Source organism: Pleurodeles waltl, chromosome 4_2 (genome assembly GCF_031143425.1).
Source record: "Pleurodeles waltl isolate 20211129_DDA chromosome 4_2, aPleWal1.hap1.20221129, whole genome shotgun sequence".
Classification (NCBI taxonomy): Eukaryota; Metazoa; Chordata; class Amphibia; order Caudata; family Salamandridae; genus Pleurodeles; species Pleurodeles waltl.
In genome coordinates, this window is record NC_090443.1 from 926,811,045 (window position 1) to 926,829,129 (window position 18,085).

Genomic DNA, 18,085 nt, shown 5'->3' on the forward strand with positions numbered 1-18,085 from the left:
CCGAAGGGTGCGGCCCTCGAACTCCGTAAGATGGGTCTCCTGGAGGAAAGCGATGTGTAGGAAGCTAGCCTAATGTGTGGTGGGAACCTAATGTACATGCACATTATACCAGGTCCAGATCGCCCCTATTAGTTTAGTGTAGGCGGTGTCTAGAAGACAGACTCTCTAGAGGTAGCTGTGGATGAGCAGGCAAGGCTTATCTAGGAGGCATGCAAAGCTCATGCAATACCACTGTAGACACACAGCACTTGCACACATGAAAGGAAACACTCAGTGTTACAAAAGTAAAGATGCTTTATTTTAGTAGCACAATTACCAAAAATACTAGGTAGTCACCCTCCAATGAGAGGTAAGTAAACACACTAAATATGTACACTAGTAATCGGAAATAGGCATGAATAGCAGTAACAAACTGTGCAATAGCAATAAACAAAAGTGACTCTAGTGGGGAACCAAAAACATATATTTAAAAAAATGGAATGTGAATGTATGATCCCCACCCAGGTAAATGGAATCTGTAGAGGGGAGCTGGGGGAACTAGGAAACCCCAAAGGTAAGTACCACAGTGCACCCCAGCAACCCGAAAGAAAGGAATAAGTCACTGGATTTTCCCCAAACCACCAAAAAGACTTAAAAGTAGAATAATGCAATACCCAGACAAGACTGCAAGAAACCAGCGGTGGATTCCTGAAGAGGAAGAAAGGGACCAAGTCTAGAAGTGTACGGTAGTGGTAGGAGCCACTATCCACCCGTCTGTGGTTGCAGGAGTTGGTCGGCGGTAGGACGAAGACGGTCCGCAATACAGCCCTGGAGTCGGTGAAGAGTTCCTGAGGGATGCAGTCGATGTCCCACCGATGGAAGATTGCAGTCTGTCTTGCGTGGAAAAGCCACCAACAAGCCTTGGCAAAGGCACGAGTCTTGGTAGAAGAAAAGTGGAGCTGCCTGGGACCAGCAAGGTCCAGGATGACTCAACCCATGGGAGGGAGTCTCAGGGGACCCTCAGCAAGGCAAATAGTCCACAGACGAAAAGGCAGCTGCCACAGGAGAGGACACAGGAGTTGCAGAGGAGCCTCCACAGCACAACTGAAGAGGGGTCCTACACCACAGGAGAAGCATGCAGATGGATTTGCATCACAGGGAAGAGTGCTAGGGGCTGGGGCTACACAGGGCCTGAAGATCATTTGGAGGAGATGCCAACAAGCCTTGGTAGCTGCAAGGGACGTGGTGCAATGGGGTACTGTCCTGCGTGGGAAGGCAAGGACATACCTTCACCAAAGTTGGACAGCTGGTAGAGAGGACCAAGGGGACCACTCCAGACCACCACCTGTGATGAAGGATCCATGCAACTCCGGATGAGAGGAGATCCATGCAGCTGGTTGTCGTTGCAGTTGGTGCCTGCGGTTGCAAGAGAGTGACCTCTTCACTCCAAGGGAGTTTCCTTTTCCTTCTCATGCAGACTGAAGACTTGCCACCCTCAGAGGATGGATGCACAGCTGGGGAAATGTTGCAGAAGCTCGAAGGAGGTGTGGAAACAATGTTGAAAGCATAGTCTTCGTTGTGGGTGCAGATTGTCGGTTCATAGAGGGTCCAGTTGCAGTACCAGTGGCCAGAAGTCAAAGTAGAGGTTGCGGAGGAGTCCTGCTGGAATCTTGCAAGCCGAATCTGAGGACCCACCCAAGAGGGAGACCCTAAATAACCCTGCAAGGGGGAATTGGTCACCTAGCCAGGTGACTGCCCATCAGGAGGGGTCTCCAATGTCACCTGCCTGACCACCCAGAGGCCTCCACCCACCTTGGATTCAAGATTGCAGAATCAAGGGACCCTCTGGAGGAGCTCTGGGCACCACCCCTGGGGTGGTGATGGACAGGGGAGTGGTCACTCCCCTTTCCATTGTCCAGTTTCGCACCAGAGCAGGGACTGGAGGTCCCTGAACCGGTTCATACTGGTTTATGTAAGGAGGGCACCAAATGTGCCCCTCAAAGCATACCAGTGGCTTCGTGAGGCTACCCCTCCTAAGCCATGTAACACCTATTTCCAAAGGGAGAGGGTGTTAAACCCCCCCCCAACTCCCTCCCTCCCTCCCTCCCAACTCACTCCCTCCCAAAGGAAATCGTTTGCACTGCCTTCCTGGGCTTGAACTGCTCAAGCAGCAGAAGGGCAGAAACCTGTCTGATGGGTGGCAGTAGCTTGGGCTGCCTGGAAATCCCCAGAAAGCTGGTAGGAGCCGTGCTGGGGCTCCTCTAAGGAGCCCCCAGAGTGCAAGGAATCACACTGGCAATAGTATTGGTGTAGGATTCGGACATGTTTGATACCAACCATGCCTAGGTTCGGAGTTACCGTTATGTATCTGGACATAGGTGTGTGTGTGTGTGTGTGTGTGTGTGTGTGTGTGTGTGTGTGTGTGTGTGTGTGTGTGTGTGTGTGTGTACACACAGAGACAAGTGCTATTATGTATGTAACCCGAAAAAGTGAAATTAACTGTGTATAGCGCTCGACTTCTGCCAAGCGAAATCGTGCTAGGAAAATAGAGGAAAAAGTAGTCCACGATCCGACAGAAAACGGCGAGCCTCGCATGTTTTCTGTACTTGGTCGCTGAGCTCGAGGAGGGCTAACCACCGGAAAAGGCATGACGTGGGCATGCCTTCCACTAATGAAAGCAAACAGATTTTACTAGGCAAGCCCACGAACCAATCAAACACACTGACGTGATGTCGACAGGGCTCCGAGACCTTTTCTAATAACTAAAGCGTCTCGCTGCGATATGCATGCTCGAGCGCATGCATCGCAGGCTCGACCCTAAAGAGGGGAGAGGAGGCTCTGAGAGCTGTGCATCCTTGCAGTGTATAAAAGCAAGGGGGGGTGGGGGGCTCTGATTAATGAAACCTCTGATGCAGGCCTTAGGCCAAAAGCAGAGGAAAGGCACCCAGGTCCATTTTCCCCCCACCCTCCCTCCACCGCCAGTGCCCGCCGCAGCAGTGCCTCCCGCCAAAGCGTCTGAACTTCTGGGTCGCTATAGTAGCAGGCTTCAACAGGGTAAGAACCGCAAACCGAGTGGGGCCACCCTTTTGATAAAGACGCTGCTCCTGTGGCGGGTGAAAACAGAGGCGTTAGCCCCGGTGCACATTCGTACAGTCTAGGTCCAGGATGTGTCCGGCATCCCTCTTCAGGTCAGCGGTGCCGGCAGTGGCTGTCAAACATGACCGGAGGGATGGCAGGCAGCGGGGAGCTCCGTCTTTTGTGTCCTCAGTGCATGGCGGCTAGTTTGGCCCCCATCTCCACTGCTTCTTAAACATAAACTGTTAAAATTAGTATAAAACCTCACATAGAAGAAACTGTACTGTAGAGGTTTTTTTATTTGGCAGTTAAGGAGTACGGATCCCCAGAATGCAGTATTGTGACATTTGATCCTTAACCCCTTGTTATTGGAGTAGTAAGTATCCTTGTACAAAGTGTTCTGTACAGGTTCTGTATTTTTTCATCTAATATATTTTTGTTACACAGTTTACCTATTTTTTTTTTTCTTTTTTTTTTTTTTTCCTACATGGAGTTATATACATTTTACATTGTGCCCCAAAAATGTTTTTACAGGTAGTTATTTGATATCACTGCTTCAACCCCGAAGCCACCCTCCACACCCACTCTTACATATGCCAATCAACCTATCCCTTGCCCTCTTACCTGTCCTCTGCAGGGCATCATCTTTCTAACTTGAAAATGGCCAGAGCCGCACTCAGACAAAGTTTTGATGCTATGTTATTTGTCTTTCGATGCTTTACGGTTTGTTCAAGTGTTGAGAGGGCACCCCCTCTTTTTAAACAGAAATGCGTATACATTTTTGCAAGAATTCGTTCCAGTACTAAAAAAAGACTGAGTTAGAACCTATTGAAAACCTTCAGACCCATCACCCTTGTTCAAGCCTTCACAAATGTGATAGAAAACTATGTAGCAAGGTGGCTTGCAGGAAAGCTAGAAGATCTTACTCATTGAACAATCTCACTTTTATTTAGGAGATATTTTCATGGATACCGGTCTGTGAATAGCTCTGGACTTCTACTGCAACATGTGGGTTCAGGGTGTCCTGATTGGCCTGTTGCTTCTTGACCTGTCTGCCGTCTTCTATCTGTCCATTAAAATTTGGTGTAATTCAGAGGCCTGCTCTAACTTCCATTCTGCTTAATCTGATCAGTGTTAGTTTTCAGATGGTATCATGTTCTTGACACCCCAAATCCTTTTTAAATTTTATCTCTGCTTCTGACCATTTGCTCCCTCTTCAGAACTCTCTACTTGAGTTTCAGGATTGGATAGTGGCTAATTTTCTCAAACTATATGAAGACAAATGAAAATTCTTCTGGCTAAAATAATCCGTGATCTGGGTACACATCCTGGTGAAGGAAGTAAAAAAAAAAAAAAAAAACATTCCGGGTTAAGCCTCTAAACACAGATAAGCTGCTTTGCTTTATTGAGAACACAGAGGAAAACGTCTTCACTTTCATTGTCAAAAGAGCTAGACTCACACTAGCAGCCCTACAATATTCTATCACCCAGTGTATGAGAACATCCACTACCTATGCATCCCAGCACTACCAAATTGCCAAACTACAGGGAACTCCAACTTACCTGGGCATTTGATTTCTTGAATCAAGAAGTCTGAGCATGTTTCAAATGCATGCCACACTCTCTAATAGCTGCCGCTTAAGAATAGATTTAAATTCAAGGCTCTGCATTGTCCAGCCAGCTTTTTGCAGGAGTGCTCCTAAGTCTCTATTATCCCGTCTCCCTCAATATTCTGACTAGGTCATTTAGATCAAGTGATAAGTTATTCTTGCAGGTTTTAAGTTTTCATCATACTGTTATAGGAGGGGGGTCCTTTCAGTGTCATTCACCTTAATCTTCAGCAAATCTAATCTCATGTACTATACCTCGAGATAATTTTTCCCACCATTTGTAACACTAAGATGCTCTGAGGTGTAATAAGCCTACGCTCCTCAAATAAATAAATAACTGATGATGCTATGATAGTAGGTGCAGGAAGTGAAAGAGAAATTCCACATCTCTGCATTGGAGACGCCCACTAAAGCTTCAAGAGCAGGGGTCATTAAGCTACTGGTCCTAGAACACCTAAGAGGGTACCTTCCCTGACAATGTGTCCCCTTTCAAAAAATCAAGCTAGTTCCTTTCTTTGCTGAAGTACTTATACTTCTTTATTTGATATCTTTTAAAAGATGGCTCATTGAGATGACTCTAGTAATAAGCACACTATCTTTGAGGTAGAAATTATGATAAACGTTTTACACCAGTAATAATCTGTTCCTTTTAGTGATTTCTGCGCACCAGCTATCTGCAGGTGAAATTTTATTTCATACCTTTCTCAGAAAATGGTTATTAGAATAATATGAAGTAATGTTGCTCTTACCTATACAGTTTGTTGTCAGAGTGGCCCAGTTATGTCCATATTTCACAATAATTTTAACAGGGTTAATATCTGAATTCTGGATAGTTTGGGGTGCTTTGCTTAGGACTCCCTCTTGAGTGGTGGGGTTCTTGTAGCATGTGGGAAGAAAGTCAGATTGTTTATTAGTAAGCACATGGAACAAGAATTATTTTTGATCAAATTACTTGCTGCTTTTTTCCTCTAGTTGGTTGAGTGGAGTTATACATGTCCATAATCCACAGGTGTGGACGTGTTGTCTACGTTACTTGTACAGTTCTTCACTTCAAGAAAGGCAAGTAGTTTAAAATGTATTAATGATGCTAAAGCCCTTTTCTTATTGCTAAGCACTTTTTAGTCAAACCTGTAATTTATTGATAAGCGATGCACTATCCAATATGCTTTTTTTTTTTTTTTTTAAACCCATGATCCTAATGGTATGTATGGTTTATGCTTTTCTTTTTTTAACTGTTTTTTTTTCTTTTTTTTTTTTTAACCTAATGGCTATAAATGTTGTGAAGTAGGTGTTGATTGATGGCATTTTCTACACTTCAAACTCCGTGTCACCTCTGTACCCCAAAACTAGGGTGCTTTCCTAAACCAAAAATACTGTTTTTCTCTCTATGAAATAATACCATATATATTATTCATACTCTGCACAAATCAACATCTTAATACTACTTTATGTATAATGTAAGTATAATGGCGGGTGTTATAAATAACATCAATACGGTATCAGTGGGATCTTATCCTATACTCCCCCTTCTACAGGATGCTCAAATATGCTAATTTAAAATGCAGTCAACTTACTGTTCTATAGTGGATTTATAATGGAATTTGCAAGTAATAGTCTTGGTTGCATCCTTCAAAATTCATTTTTTTTCTTAATGTCCGCCATTACGGGATGTTTTCATCCTGCCTTCGGTGTGGAAGGCTTTAAGTTTATACCAAAAGAAAGTTATTGTTTCTGAAAGGGATGCAATATTTTGGTATTGGGGGTAATTTCATCTACTGGCAAAATACTGCAATGAACTACCCTTAATTATGTTTGCTAGAGCAGTTTTGGGAGGTTGATTCTACATATATGCATAAAAATGTGTCTTTGAATTAATCGCAATACAGAATGTTAGGGTGACTGTTTCTATTCCTGGGGGAAAAGCTAGCACATGTAATTTATCCCGCTTGAAACAACTCACTCACAAGATCACATAACAATACTCAAAACAATTGCACTATTATTATTTTTTTGGTATTTAAATCTCTTAAAAATGTAAATGGAGCGTGCACAATAGTTTCTTTTAACTTTCTTAAGGCACTTTTTTCTTCATTAGTAATTATTACTCGCTATACATTTCTGACCTTTTTTTATGCTCTAAACATTTGTATGCCAAATATTCAAGATATTTTGTAAGAGTGCATTGGTATGTCTAACTACAAATTAATTGTTGACACAATAAGGCTTCACCTCCATTAGAGATGTGGTAGTGATTGGTGTAGGTTTTCTATGAAATCTCTATGCTCCCTTCGAAATAAAGTGTGTTAACATTGACTGTTTAACCAGTAAATTAAAGGTCCAAAATTGTATTAAATGATTGGCCAGGCAATAGCAAATTCTTCAGCAAAACACCTGCCCAGAAATTTTCAGTCAGGAAAAACAATTTTTGTGGCCCCTAGAGATGGTCCAACAGTGGAGCAAGAGCAATTATCATGCGGTTCACAAATTCAGGAGCTATTGCTGGGGTATTTGCCTCATCATCTTCCCCATTCCCCCCCCCACTTCTGTTTTTTTCTCTTTCTGTCTTCTATTTTCTTTTCAGGTTGAGAAATGGAGTACTGGAACGATTCATTTCAATTCAGGTCACTTATTGAGCCTCCAAAGAGATATCTCAGAGCTAGCACGAGGCTCAACGAAGAGAAGGATCTTAAACGGCTCAAGACTATGAATTTACCAAACAAGAGTCAAAAAGCAAGGTTTTAAGTTTTCGTCTAAAGCAAGATTCAGAGGGGGTGCACCACAAAGTAAATGGCAGTGCATTCCAATGTTTAGAAACCAAATAGGCAAAGCATCTCCCTTTTTTTTTTTCTAGCTTTATATATACGATGAACTTGGAACAGTTTCATATCATTACATCCTTGGGATATAGATTGTCTACATGGCTTCAGTCTTCTTCTGAGGTAAAGAGGACCTTTATAGATAGAGGCCCTATAAACAAAGGTGAGCGTTTTACATTGGATCCTCTTGAGGATCAGGAGCCAGTGAAGGTGCAAAAGTGATAAGAGGTTGGCGAATGTGGGGAGATCTTCAAGATTAGGCCTGCAATGGTTTTCTGGCTCGTTTGAAGTCATTTAACTTAGGAAGGTTAGCAATCATATAGGCTGTTGGGGTAGTCCAGCCGTGCCATAACCAGGACATGGACAGCCATTTTTGGACAATCCTTTGGAATAAGATGCTGCGTTCTCTGTAGTGACCTCAGAGTAACAAAGCAAGTGGCTGATAAGGATTTAATTTGAGATTGAAACTTTGAACTTTGAGTCAAACTTTATCCCGAGATTCATCACAACTGGAGCTGGGAGCGGGATGTTGCCAAATTCAGGCGGTCACCCGATGCTGGCATGTAGTGCACATTTGGTGCCAAAAAAGAGAACTTCAGTTTTTTTGGAGTTAAGCTTCAAGCATCTTTAATTCATTCATTCCTGCAGTGCCTTCAAGATGCCCGAACATGATGGTACATTTTCGGGGAAAGCCAGAACGAGTGGTGTCATCCACAAAGGAGACAGTCTGCTACCCTTAGGATTCAACAAGTCTAACCACTGGTTTCAGGCAAATATTAAAAAGAGTAGGGCTGAGTGCAGAATCCTGGGGCACTCCAAAGATGAAGAGGTGAAAGGTGGCAGGAAACCTTATTGATAGCTGGTCTCTGGTAAAATCTTCTCAAGTCTAACAGGATAGCATGGAAGACCGTATCAAACGTCGAGGACAAATCCAGTAGCATAACCATAACTGATAGCATATAGATGGATATATAAAGATAGATGTTTATGTATGCGTTTCTAAATTTAGTATTTGAGAAAGCAAGATTCCAGCCCAAGAGCAGTTTGATTTATTTTCCCTGAAAATGAATTTTCGTGGCAATAGGTTTTCCTCATCTTGACAACTCTCCAAATAAGAGCTTTGTTTAGTTAGGTTGATCTCCATTTCAAAGTTGGAGTGAGTTAGTCTTGCACTCCACATTGGGACATTTCTGCTTTTACGCTTTGTTAAATAAAATAAAATAAAAAACCTTACTTGGTTCCTTTTTTTAGTGACTGTTTTAAACTAAGACAAAACACTTCACTCCAAATTTTTCCTTCTAGCGGGGAATCCGATCTCTGTAGTGCTTAGTTGCCTCCCTTTGACCAATATTGCTGTTAGTCAGGTTATTTATTTCCCACTAATTTGTCAAGCATATATATATTTTTTTTGGTATTGCCTACCAAACCGCATGAGCTAGTTCATTGTGAAAGATCAATTAAACTTACAGTGGGCTTACAGCCCAGCCATTGCTGGCCATTAGTTGGTTTTGCCACTCGTTTGCTTGCTTCTTATTTAGTGGCCTTTCTCCTCTTGTGTTTGTCTCCTCTATGAGCAAAGCTTCTTTAAGATCCTTTTTATTGGCTGACTTGAACCCTTCCACTGCTCACATTTAGGGAACCACTATTTTATTTTTAAATAAGCACACGGAAGTAGACTTCACCGCAAAGCCCTTGGATCTGCCCTGACGCAAGTGCCTGCAGTTGTAAAATGTGCCAGAAGAGGGAACCATTTTACTACTAAACGTGTGGAAATCAGTTCCTTAAAGACCATGCTAATTATAACCTTTTAACGACCTTGAATTGCTTGCCGTTTGGAAAAGCCATGGAAATTTGGTGTTAAAAGAAAATTAAATGTAGCTTCAATTCACCAATCACTTAACGGGTTCCGCAAGATGGTTTGTGTGATATCTTCGACATGGGCATACCTTTCTTCTTTCGTCAGAGGCCAATAGTTTGGTGTGGGGTTTGACCAACATGCCCCAACAAAAATGAGGATGAATATAAGGGGAGATAACCACGTGGCAAGTTAAAATTTAATTTAATCTCATTAAAACTATATAATAATCCTTTTTGAAATGCAGATACGTAGAGGTGAGATGCAGAAGCTTGCAGAGGACCCACCAAACTTTCTAGAATAAAGACCAGGTCTAAGACACACCAAATCCAAGAGAATACATGCTAGAATGTTACCACCCGTCATTGCCATGTAATAGTAGCTGATTAACCTGATTCCAACATCCGATTAACTCTCAACTGTTTGCCCATTAATTTTCTGAAAATGAGAAGATCACAATTGCTTTAGCATTTTTGGGTGATAGTGTTTATACCATGTTACACAATCTGGGTTATCCCACTTAATCAGAGGTCTTCAAACTTTTTGATGGCGGGACCCCCTCTTCAAAACTTTTTAGGTGTAATGACCCCCTCCTGATACAATATTTCTAGAACCTAGTACTCCTCATCATCAACAATAATAGACTGCCCCATTTCCCACAGCAAATCATTTTTACTGTGAGGAAATAATATTAAACAGTGTTTAGCAAACAAAGGTCAGTGACTATGGGGGCGTGGTCAAGGGTGTGGCTAAAAACATGGGTCCTCATTTATGAGGAATTGACTTGGGGCAGCGCCACAAGTCTTCTTGCTACACTGCCCCACGGCAATACAAAAGGGCAGGAATCGACCGTATTTATGAAATACAGTGCATTTCTGTCTTTTCCCCCTGCGCTGGCGCACAATTGTTACCTAGTGTCAACCTAGGCAGGATTGTATTTGTGCAGGAAGGAGTACCTTCCTGCACAAAAACAATCCAGAGAGGCACTGTACCTCTTTCTATATGTGCAGCAGAATGCAACACACATGGAAAGAGAAAAAAACAAGGAGAAAATAAAACATTTCTTCTCATTACGCCTGCTCTGGGGAGGCGTAAGGTTTTGGCACTGCTCCAGTTTACGTGATTTTGTAAATCTGGGGAAGCATCAAAATCCATCTGTGTTGCATGGGAACACCCACCACAACGCCCATGGAACACCTCCTTCACGCAAAGTAAGGCAATGCACTGCTTTGACTTACAAGGCAATTCAAAGCCACTCAGGGTGGCTTCGCGTCATCTAATAGGTATGACTGAGAGGCTTGTGCCACTGGAGTGTAAAAAACAATGATGCTCCAGCAGCGCGAGACTCTCATAAATAACCCTAAAATATTCTCTACTTTTTTTAAAGTCTTTCACAGTCAGGTAGCTACATAGAAAGTAACAGCCAGCTTAAATGAAAAATAAATAAAAGAAAGTTGTTACTCATTGGGAAATGCACTGTAGTGCATTATGAAACCTCAATTAATGCACTGCAGAGGTCTGTGTGTAACCAGAGAGCGACAGAAATAAATCTTGGTTAGTGCAGTTGAGAATAGTGACTGGTGTATCTGTGACAGAAAGCACTGTGAATATGTAAGGTGTTATTTTATACTTGCATTACACACAGTATAAGATAGGCCACTACAACAAGGTTTGAGAAAAAACTGTGCTTCAAAAATGTAGATTTAAGTAATATCCGAGCATATGCAATAAAAATTTTTTTTTCCTTTTTTATTTATTTTTTTAAAATAGCTGTCCCTTCAACACCTCCAGGTGAAGGAAGCACCGTGGAAATGCTGTAGAAATATAATTACAATTAAGTGTGCACAGTTGTTAACTCTGCATTACCCCTCTAAAAGAATAAATGTTTGTCCTCACAAAGCTTTGAGTGATTCGATCATTTAAAGCTGTTCCCAAGCACCCTATACATTTGCAGATTAGCTCTTAGAGCACATTTACATTTCATTCAGGAAGCAGACACCCTGTGATGAAGGTCTCCTTAGCTGTCTGTGAGGCTTTCGCAGCACAGGAGACTCAAATTAAAGTTCAACTGAGGCCTTTTAGGGATCGGCTGGGGGAATGCGGGGCCCCCTTTCCAGGACTCCACGGCCCCCCTGGGGGTCGCGACCCCCAGATTGAAGACCTCTGCACTAAATAAAGCTGGTCATTTCTAAATTGTCCAGAGGCTCATAGATTCTTCTCTTATTAGTACTTGGAAAATGTGATTTAGGTTGAACTAAATCCTTGACCAAATTAATACAGGTGCAGAAGTTGGAAGCATTGGACCCCTTTTTAATATCCTATTTTACCAACCTTTTAAAATTTGCGTCCAGTATTTCCCACATGGTTAGTCTGACATGGAAGCTACAGACTGCAATATGTTTCCTGTCTTTTGGATTTAGTTGCCATATAACCAGATAGTTAATAAAATTACTTCGCAACCTCTCTGCTAATGATCAGCCCCAAGACTAATTCTTGGACTATAAAGTTAAACTGCCTACATAAAAGGGTCAGTTTTGCAGAGAACCTCTTACTTTTATCACAATGTGCTGGATGGTTTAGCTGAGCCTAAAATAAATTGTCCATTACAAAGCGTGGCAAATTGTTCTGATGGAAAATATCCTGCTTATAAGTTAACCCAATGCTCCTATTTAATGCCACTTTATTGGCTAGTCTGTTTTACTGAGACTTAGAAAACCAGCATTGGCAATGTCTGTAGTTGTGGCTAATAAATGAAAGTAAATAATCAAGGAGGAGTGAATCAATTTTAACGCCTCTCCTAACCAGAGGTCCTTTAAGATTAAGATTTTTTATTTTAAAGGATTTTAAAGGACTTCCTGGTTTGATCATTTATCTACCTTTTGGAAGTTGAGTGGGTTCATTTAAAAAAAAAAAAAATCCTACTGCCCCCTTTGATTTTTGATTATAAATAAAAGTGGCTCTAAAGCCATTAAAGGGTTTAGGCACTCAGTCACAATACATGCACTGTGCTGCTCGGCCGTGTATTCATACATCCACTTAACCGTCCAGTGAGTAATTGTGCATTCACCCACTTACACCCCCGCAAAAACACACATGTTCATTATTGTTTGTAAAATAAATTATAAGAATAAATATAGAAACAAGAAAATGTGCTGCTTCCTAAACTTAGCGAGCATATGCTTGCAGTAATAAAGTAAAAAGTGACCACCTGACAGTGGTATTGTGCGTAATGTATCTGTTGTAAACTGCCTGCATGACCGCCACGTATACAACCAACTTATTAACCATCTTGAAATGGTGATACAGTATATAAAAAATACCATTCCATAATGGTTGCCTGGTTTAGATGCTGTGGCGTGTGGATCCAGTAAACTACTGATGAAGTGATGAGCAAACAAGGAGATTGTTTAGCAGTATTTGAGGAGCTGCAGTATGCTCTAAAAATAAAAATGGAGAGAAGAAGGAAAGGAAACCTATAAAAGGAGAAAATGGATAATTAAAAGACTAGCCATCAGCGCTGGCTTTGAAGCTCATTCTTTTTCAGGCTGATGTGCACGCTTTCTCGTTCATATGTGTTGTTATGATGGCAAGTGAGCTAATGATGGAAGTGGCAGATCCATTTCTTCATGCTTCCTGTATGCTGTCATGGATGTAATTAGAATGTAAATACAACTGCTTCAGACCTGTAGCAGAAGAGGGCTCACCCAAAGCGTGTGTGGGCACATGTGTCTGTCTCTGTATTTTTAATAGTTTTTTTTTATTATTAGATCCTAGCGGACAGCTAAGCCTGCAAGGCCTTCCAAAGAGATTGTAGCAAGAATTATTACAGCACAAACTATGTACACATGGGGCTTGTCAAAAGTGGGGTAATCCACACTAAAATCTCTGCCTACTAAGGTAATCTGAGAGTTCATGTAACACCAAAATACATGTCTGTAGTCTGAATCCGGTGCAATGACAATCCCCTCTTTAACGTTGATTGGCTTTAAGATATGCTTTTCATAATAAATACGTAAATAAATACTACTTCTGTTGTATCGTTTCGTAATAAAAAGATGGGACCTATGGTACCTGAAACTGCTTTTTCCAAAGAACCAATGAGGTCTGTAGGCTTTATCATTTTCTTGTCTCCAAAATCGTCTTACAGATACTGTATTGAGTATACACTTTTCTACTAGGCAATAATCAGATAACCCTTAAGATTACATATATATGCAAGCTTATATTTGCCAAAATAATATAAAATCCCTCTTGAGAGAGCCTTCAGTGATTATCAGTGTGCAAATATCTGCACAGTTTGTTCAAGTGGCCACCACTGTAAAACCTATGCATACTTAAGTGATCCTTGAAATTCAGTTTAAAAGAATACCTGTTTACACAGTGTAATAACCCACCCATAAAAGTCTTTTGCCTTTACAACATGCTTTTCACAAAAGTTAGGTCGGGCTTACTTGCTGTGCCATAAATATCTATAATAAACTGATCAGATTTATGGAATTTGACATAAGGTTTCAGAATGAACAGATAAGACCTATAGCCTTTGCCACTGGATTTACACCATGACCAAAAAGGCCTACCGAACCATGCCTAATCTGGCAACCATCATGCATTCTGTTACAGATTACAAATGTACAAAATTACAGTTGGCTGAGCCACATACAATTGTCCTCAAAAGGGCCTAACCGGGATTAGAAAAGTAAAAATCTTCAACGTCCTTGGTTTGTCACAGAGTGGTAGCCAACTCCAAAAATTCTTGAATTACTACAGTAATTTGCAGGATTTTGTGCTCCAGAATATCTGGGTACAGCCTGTAACCCAGTGCGATAATCCACCTACAAAGGCCGATTTGCTTCAACAAATACTTTTTACAATAAATAAGGGAGGCCTACTGCTTTTTTGATAACTTTTCATAACAAAACCTTTCAGACCTATAAGCATTAGACATAACTTTTACCAGTGAACCGTTCAGGCATATCACCTTTTATCATTGGCTTGTCAGCGTAGCCACATCAGGCCTACTTTAATGGATGTACGCTGTCCAAGAATCTCTCAGGTATACAGTTAAAACCAGCATTGGCAAAGCCAATAGGTCTCGCTTTGGGACCTTTTATAAGTGTGTAGCCATGCAGCACATTATCCTGGGTGCTGTGGTGCCAGGGATTGAAGAAACTTTTATGGACACATTCCAAAGCTTTTTAGTGCACAGACAGAAAGACAAGTGCTTCGATGCAAGTAAACATTCTGTGTGCAACTGCATCACCAGAGTATTGAACAGACTATGAAAAAAAGCAGGAAAGAACTTTCCAATGGCGTAGATGTTGCATCCCTTGTCGTCAGGCCTCTGGTAACTAGACACCCTTCTCCAGGTTTTTCCACTCAAAACACTGCTCGCACCATCCAATTACCAGCAAGCCTCTGGCCCCACCCCCTGTCCCAGCTTCCTTGGTATAGAAGTAGTGGACACAACAACAAAATACTCCCATTTGTCAAATAGAGGGGAAATAATGGATCAACAGGGACGGTACTGAAGACTGCACATTCTGGTTGGCTGGGGCGAAGCCCTAGCCAGGCAGCACCTACTACTCCTTTCAGGGTTGGGTGATTACACTCACTCTATAATCTGTGCTTACCCGTGGGTAGCTTGGCATAGAGCAGTCAGGCTTATCACAGGGACAATGAGTAAAGCATTGACACAGCACTACTACACAACAAATATACTGAGTGTCACAAAAGAGATGTCACACAAGGTGTATGTAAATAAAGTTTGTATTCAACACACATTAGTTAACATGAATATCCTGTAAATCACATTCAGAAATCTCACTAGCAATACTAGGCCCAACTGTGTTAAATTACATTAGCGGTACGTAACAGTGAGAAAAATACTTTCCCTCCCAGCACACTCAAGCGGTGGCAAAATGTTGTCCGAGCGAGACCCACTCTAGCGATTACCTCAATTCAATATCACCCAGTTATAAGGTGCATCTTGGTTCATAACAATAACAGCAGTGTGTATATACAGAGAATTGAGGCACTTTTAAATAGCTCTGTGGTCTAGCCCGCACAGGTAAAACCCAATGTCAACTGTAATGGTCCTTTGCCTGTGACTGACTACACCACACGGCAGTACTGCCGTACACGTTGTTTCTTTGACAATCACTTCCACACACTTGCTCTGTGGTGCCATGGCTATCAGGCAGTTTATTATGACACACACTTGCTCCCATCACCCTAATATGGTGCACAGATATCCTGCAGGTTAGTTGTCACTGTGCTCACAGCCCCCTCCCCGCCAGAGGGGCCCAACACATCTACCACCCTCCAACCAGTTCCTACTACCGCGCCCCCATGAGCAGTAGATGGAAGCAACCTTTCCTCGATACTTGGCCGCTTGTGTCCAGAGTTATACTTATTTAGGATCCCAGGGAAAGGGTAGCGGAGAAGAAAGATATTGACTGATCAGGCAACATTTGACAAATTGAGGTTCGGCCACCACTAGAAGTTCACTCCGGGTCTCCGCACCATGACTTCTGGCGTTGGCCCTGGTCTGCAGAGCGCTGGTGGAGGCGCATGCACATGGGTGTTGCACGAACAAGTAGTTATACTGAAGTGAGCCATTGACGTTGGTAGTGGTTCAGAGGGTTCACCTTTAAATCACAGATGTCTCCACTAAATTTCAGTCCTGTCTGCAGTGGCACTATGATCTGGCTCCGAAAGGCCAAGTGTCAAAACCTCTCCCTCCAGTCCATCAAGCCCGGCCCTCAAATGGCAGAGGTCAGTCGTTCCAGTTGCCCAAGTTTTATGGCTGTCACTTGGGAATACACAAATGTGCTTCCCCCCAGCCTCCAGTGGGATGAAGCTGCATTAAAAAGGCACACAAAAGAGTTTTAGAACATAAAAATGCCCACATTCCAGACAGAGTGACCAACACGAAATCCTTTTACATTAATATATGAGATTCCAAGTAACAATGTACCTCTCTGCAGACTTAAATACAGAGTAATAGCATAGTAATATTCAGACTGTGGGGCTTTGGGTGCAGATGTTTTGTCTGGCAACTTGCTGGAGTTAGAGGCTCTCACTTCTTGGGGTTGACCTGGAGATGGAGAAAACAAGACAGCAGAGGCACTCTTGCTGCTGGCCTCGGTGATGCTGACATCCCTCGTCGTTAGGTTGGTCTCTGCGGTGTTGGTGTCTGGACTGGACACTAAACAAGCCTTAGTTTCTGCAAGGGCTCAGGTGCTCAGGATATTGATGCTGGCTCAGTACTCACTGGCATGCTGGGGCTGACCCCTGGGAGCCACAAAGTCCTTCTGCTCCCTTGGTAGACCCGTGGTCAGCAGGATACTATACCGGCCAGATGATGGCTGCAGGGAAGTGGCTCCTCCACTCCAAGTTAGATGCTAACTGGTTGTCAAAGTGCTGAGGAGGATGCACAGTTTGATACAAGCTGCGACATGCCTTCTGACTAGCTAATTTCCCACCTGTCCTGGTGCCAGATCTTGGGGAAGCTGTGGTGGCATATCAAAGGTGGCAGGGGCTTGAAGTCCCTGGCCTTTGTATGCAATTTCACTAGCCATCTTGCTGGAGGAGTTGTAAACACCTTCCTTCGGAGCAGGTGTTGTTTCTGGCCTCTGGCTTTCACCTCCAGGGGGTCATAAACTTGTCTATGGTGGCAGGCTCGCTGAAACCAATCGGCTAGCACATTGGAGAGCTAGTAGGTTTTCAGAGGGCACATCTAAAGTGCCATCTGGGTGCCATCTGGGTGCATGTGATAAATCTAATACTGGCATCAGTATGGGTTTATTAAGACAAGGTGGTTGATACTGAACACCATAGGTTTCAGTGAAGCCATTATGTAGCTGGGTAACTCGTAATGACCAGTGCCCAGTACATACCCTAAGATGGCTTCCCTGTTCACTTTTAATATGTAGTAATAGATCTAGACATCAGAGGGGCATATCTTCTCATGCAGGTATGTCTTCTCAGAAGAGATAATGCACCTTGCTTTAGAGCTTCAAGGCCTACTGGAGGGGTGACTTACATACATAATATGCAGTGACTTTGGCATGGAACACTGAGTGGGCCATTTTGTGTTTTCACTCACTTACTGGGACTTACATGGGTGCTAAAGTGTGTGCCATGTCGTGTTACAATTGAGATTTTTATTTGGGGGGAAGGGGGGGTTGAACACTTTCACTAGACTCTGCTTAGGCTACAGTGCACTGTCAGTGTCGAAAACCAGCATTCAGTAGTTCAAACGGGGGCAAAGCTTGGAGCGACAACCTGCAAAAAGCCTGGTTTCCTACACAATGCCTTTGCTTGTAACCATAAGTTCTCACAAGTCACAAAGTGCAATACATTCATTTTTCAGTAGAAGCACACAATGTCTTCCCAATTAAATACTATTCTCAATGTAGCCACCAGATGGCAAAGCTTAAGCCCTTTTCTCAATAATATTTCTGAATTCATGTTTTCCTTTTTTCTGTTGATCACTTAAGGTATGGCGACAACTGCACTTTAAATCAAGACCTAAAAATTAGGATCTGCTCTTGGAAGATATAGTTTATAATGTGAACAGCACGGTCTCCAATTTTTCATTTGTTTGGAAATAACCATACTTTTCACTAAGTTCTGGGTTTGGGGAAATTCCACAGTATCCCATAAAGCTATAAGCGATATAAATTTATTTGGCAAACCATATGGTCACAGTGCAATTACATTCATGAGGTCCAGATTGCAGATTTTTA

The 18,085-nt window shown here is 42.4% G+C and overlaps 1 protein-coding gene across 2 annotated transcripts in view; it reads left to right on the forward strand.

The window, feature by feature from the left end:
* STIL (STIL centriolar assembly protein) overlaps positions 1–18,085 on the forward strand; it is a 159,869-nt gene that overhangs the window by 51,896 nt on the left and 89,888 nt on the right. For both annotated transcript variants that reach the window (XM_069232712.1, XM_069232713.1), the window contains exon 8: positions 5,637–5,723. In XM_069232712.1, coding sequence (XP_069088813.1) covers positions 5,637–5,723 — 87 coding nt within the window. The remainder of the gene's footprint in view (positions 1–5,636; positions 5,724–18,085) is intronic.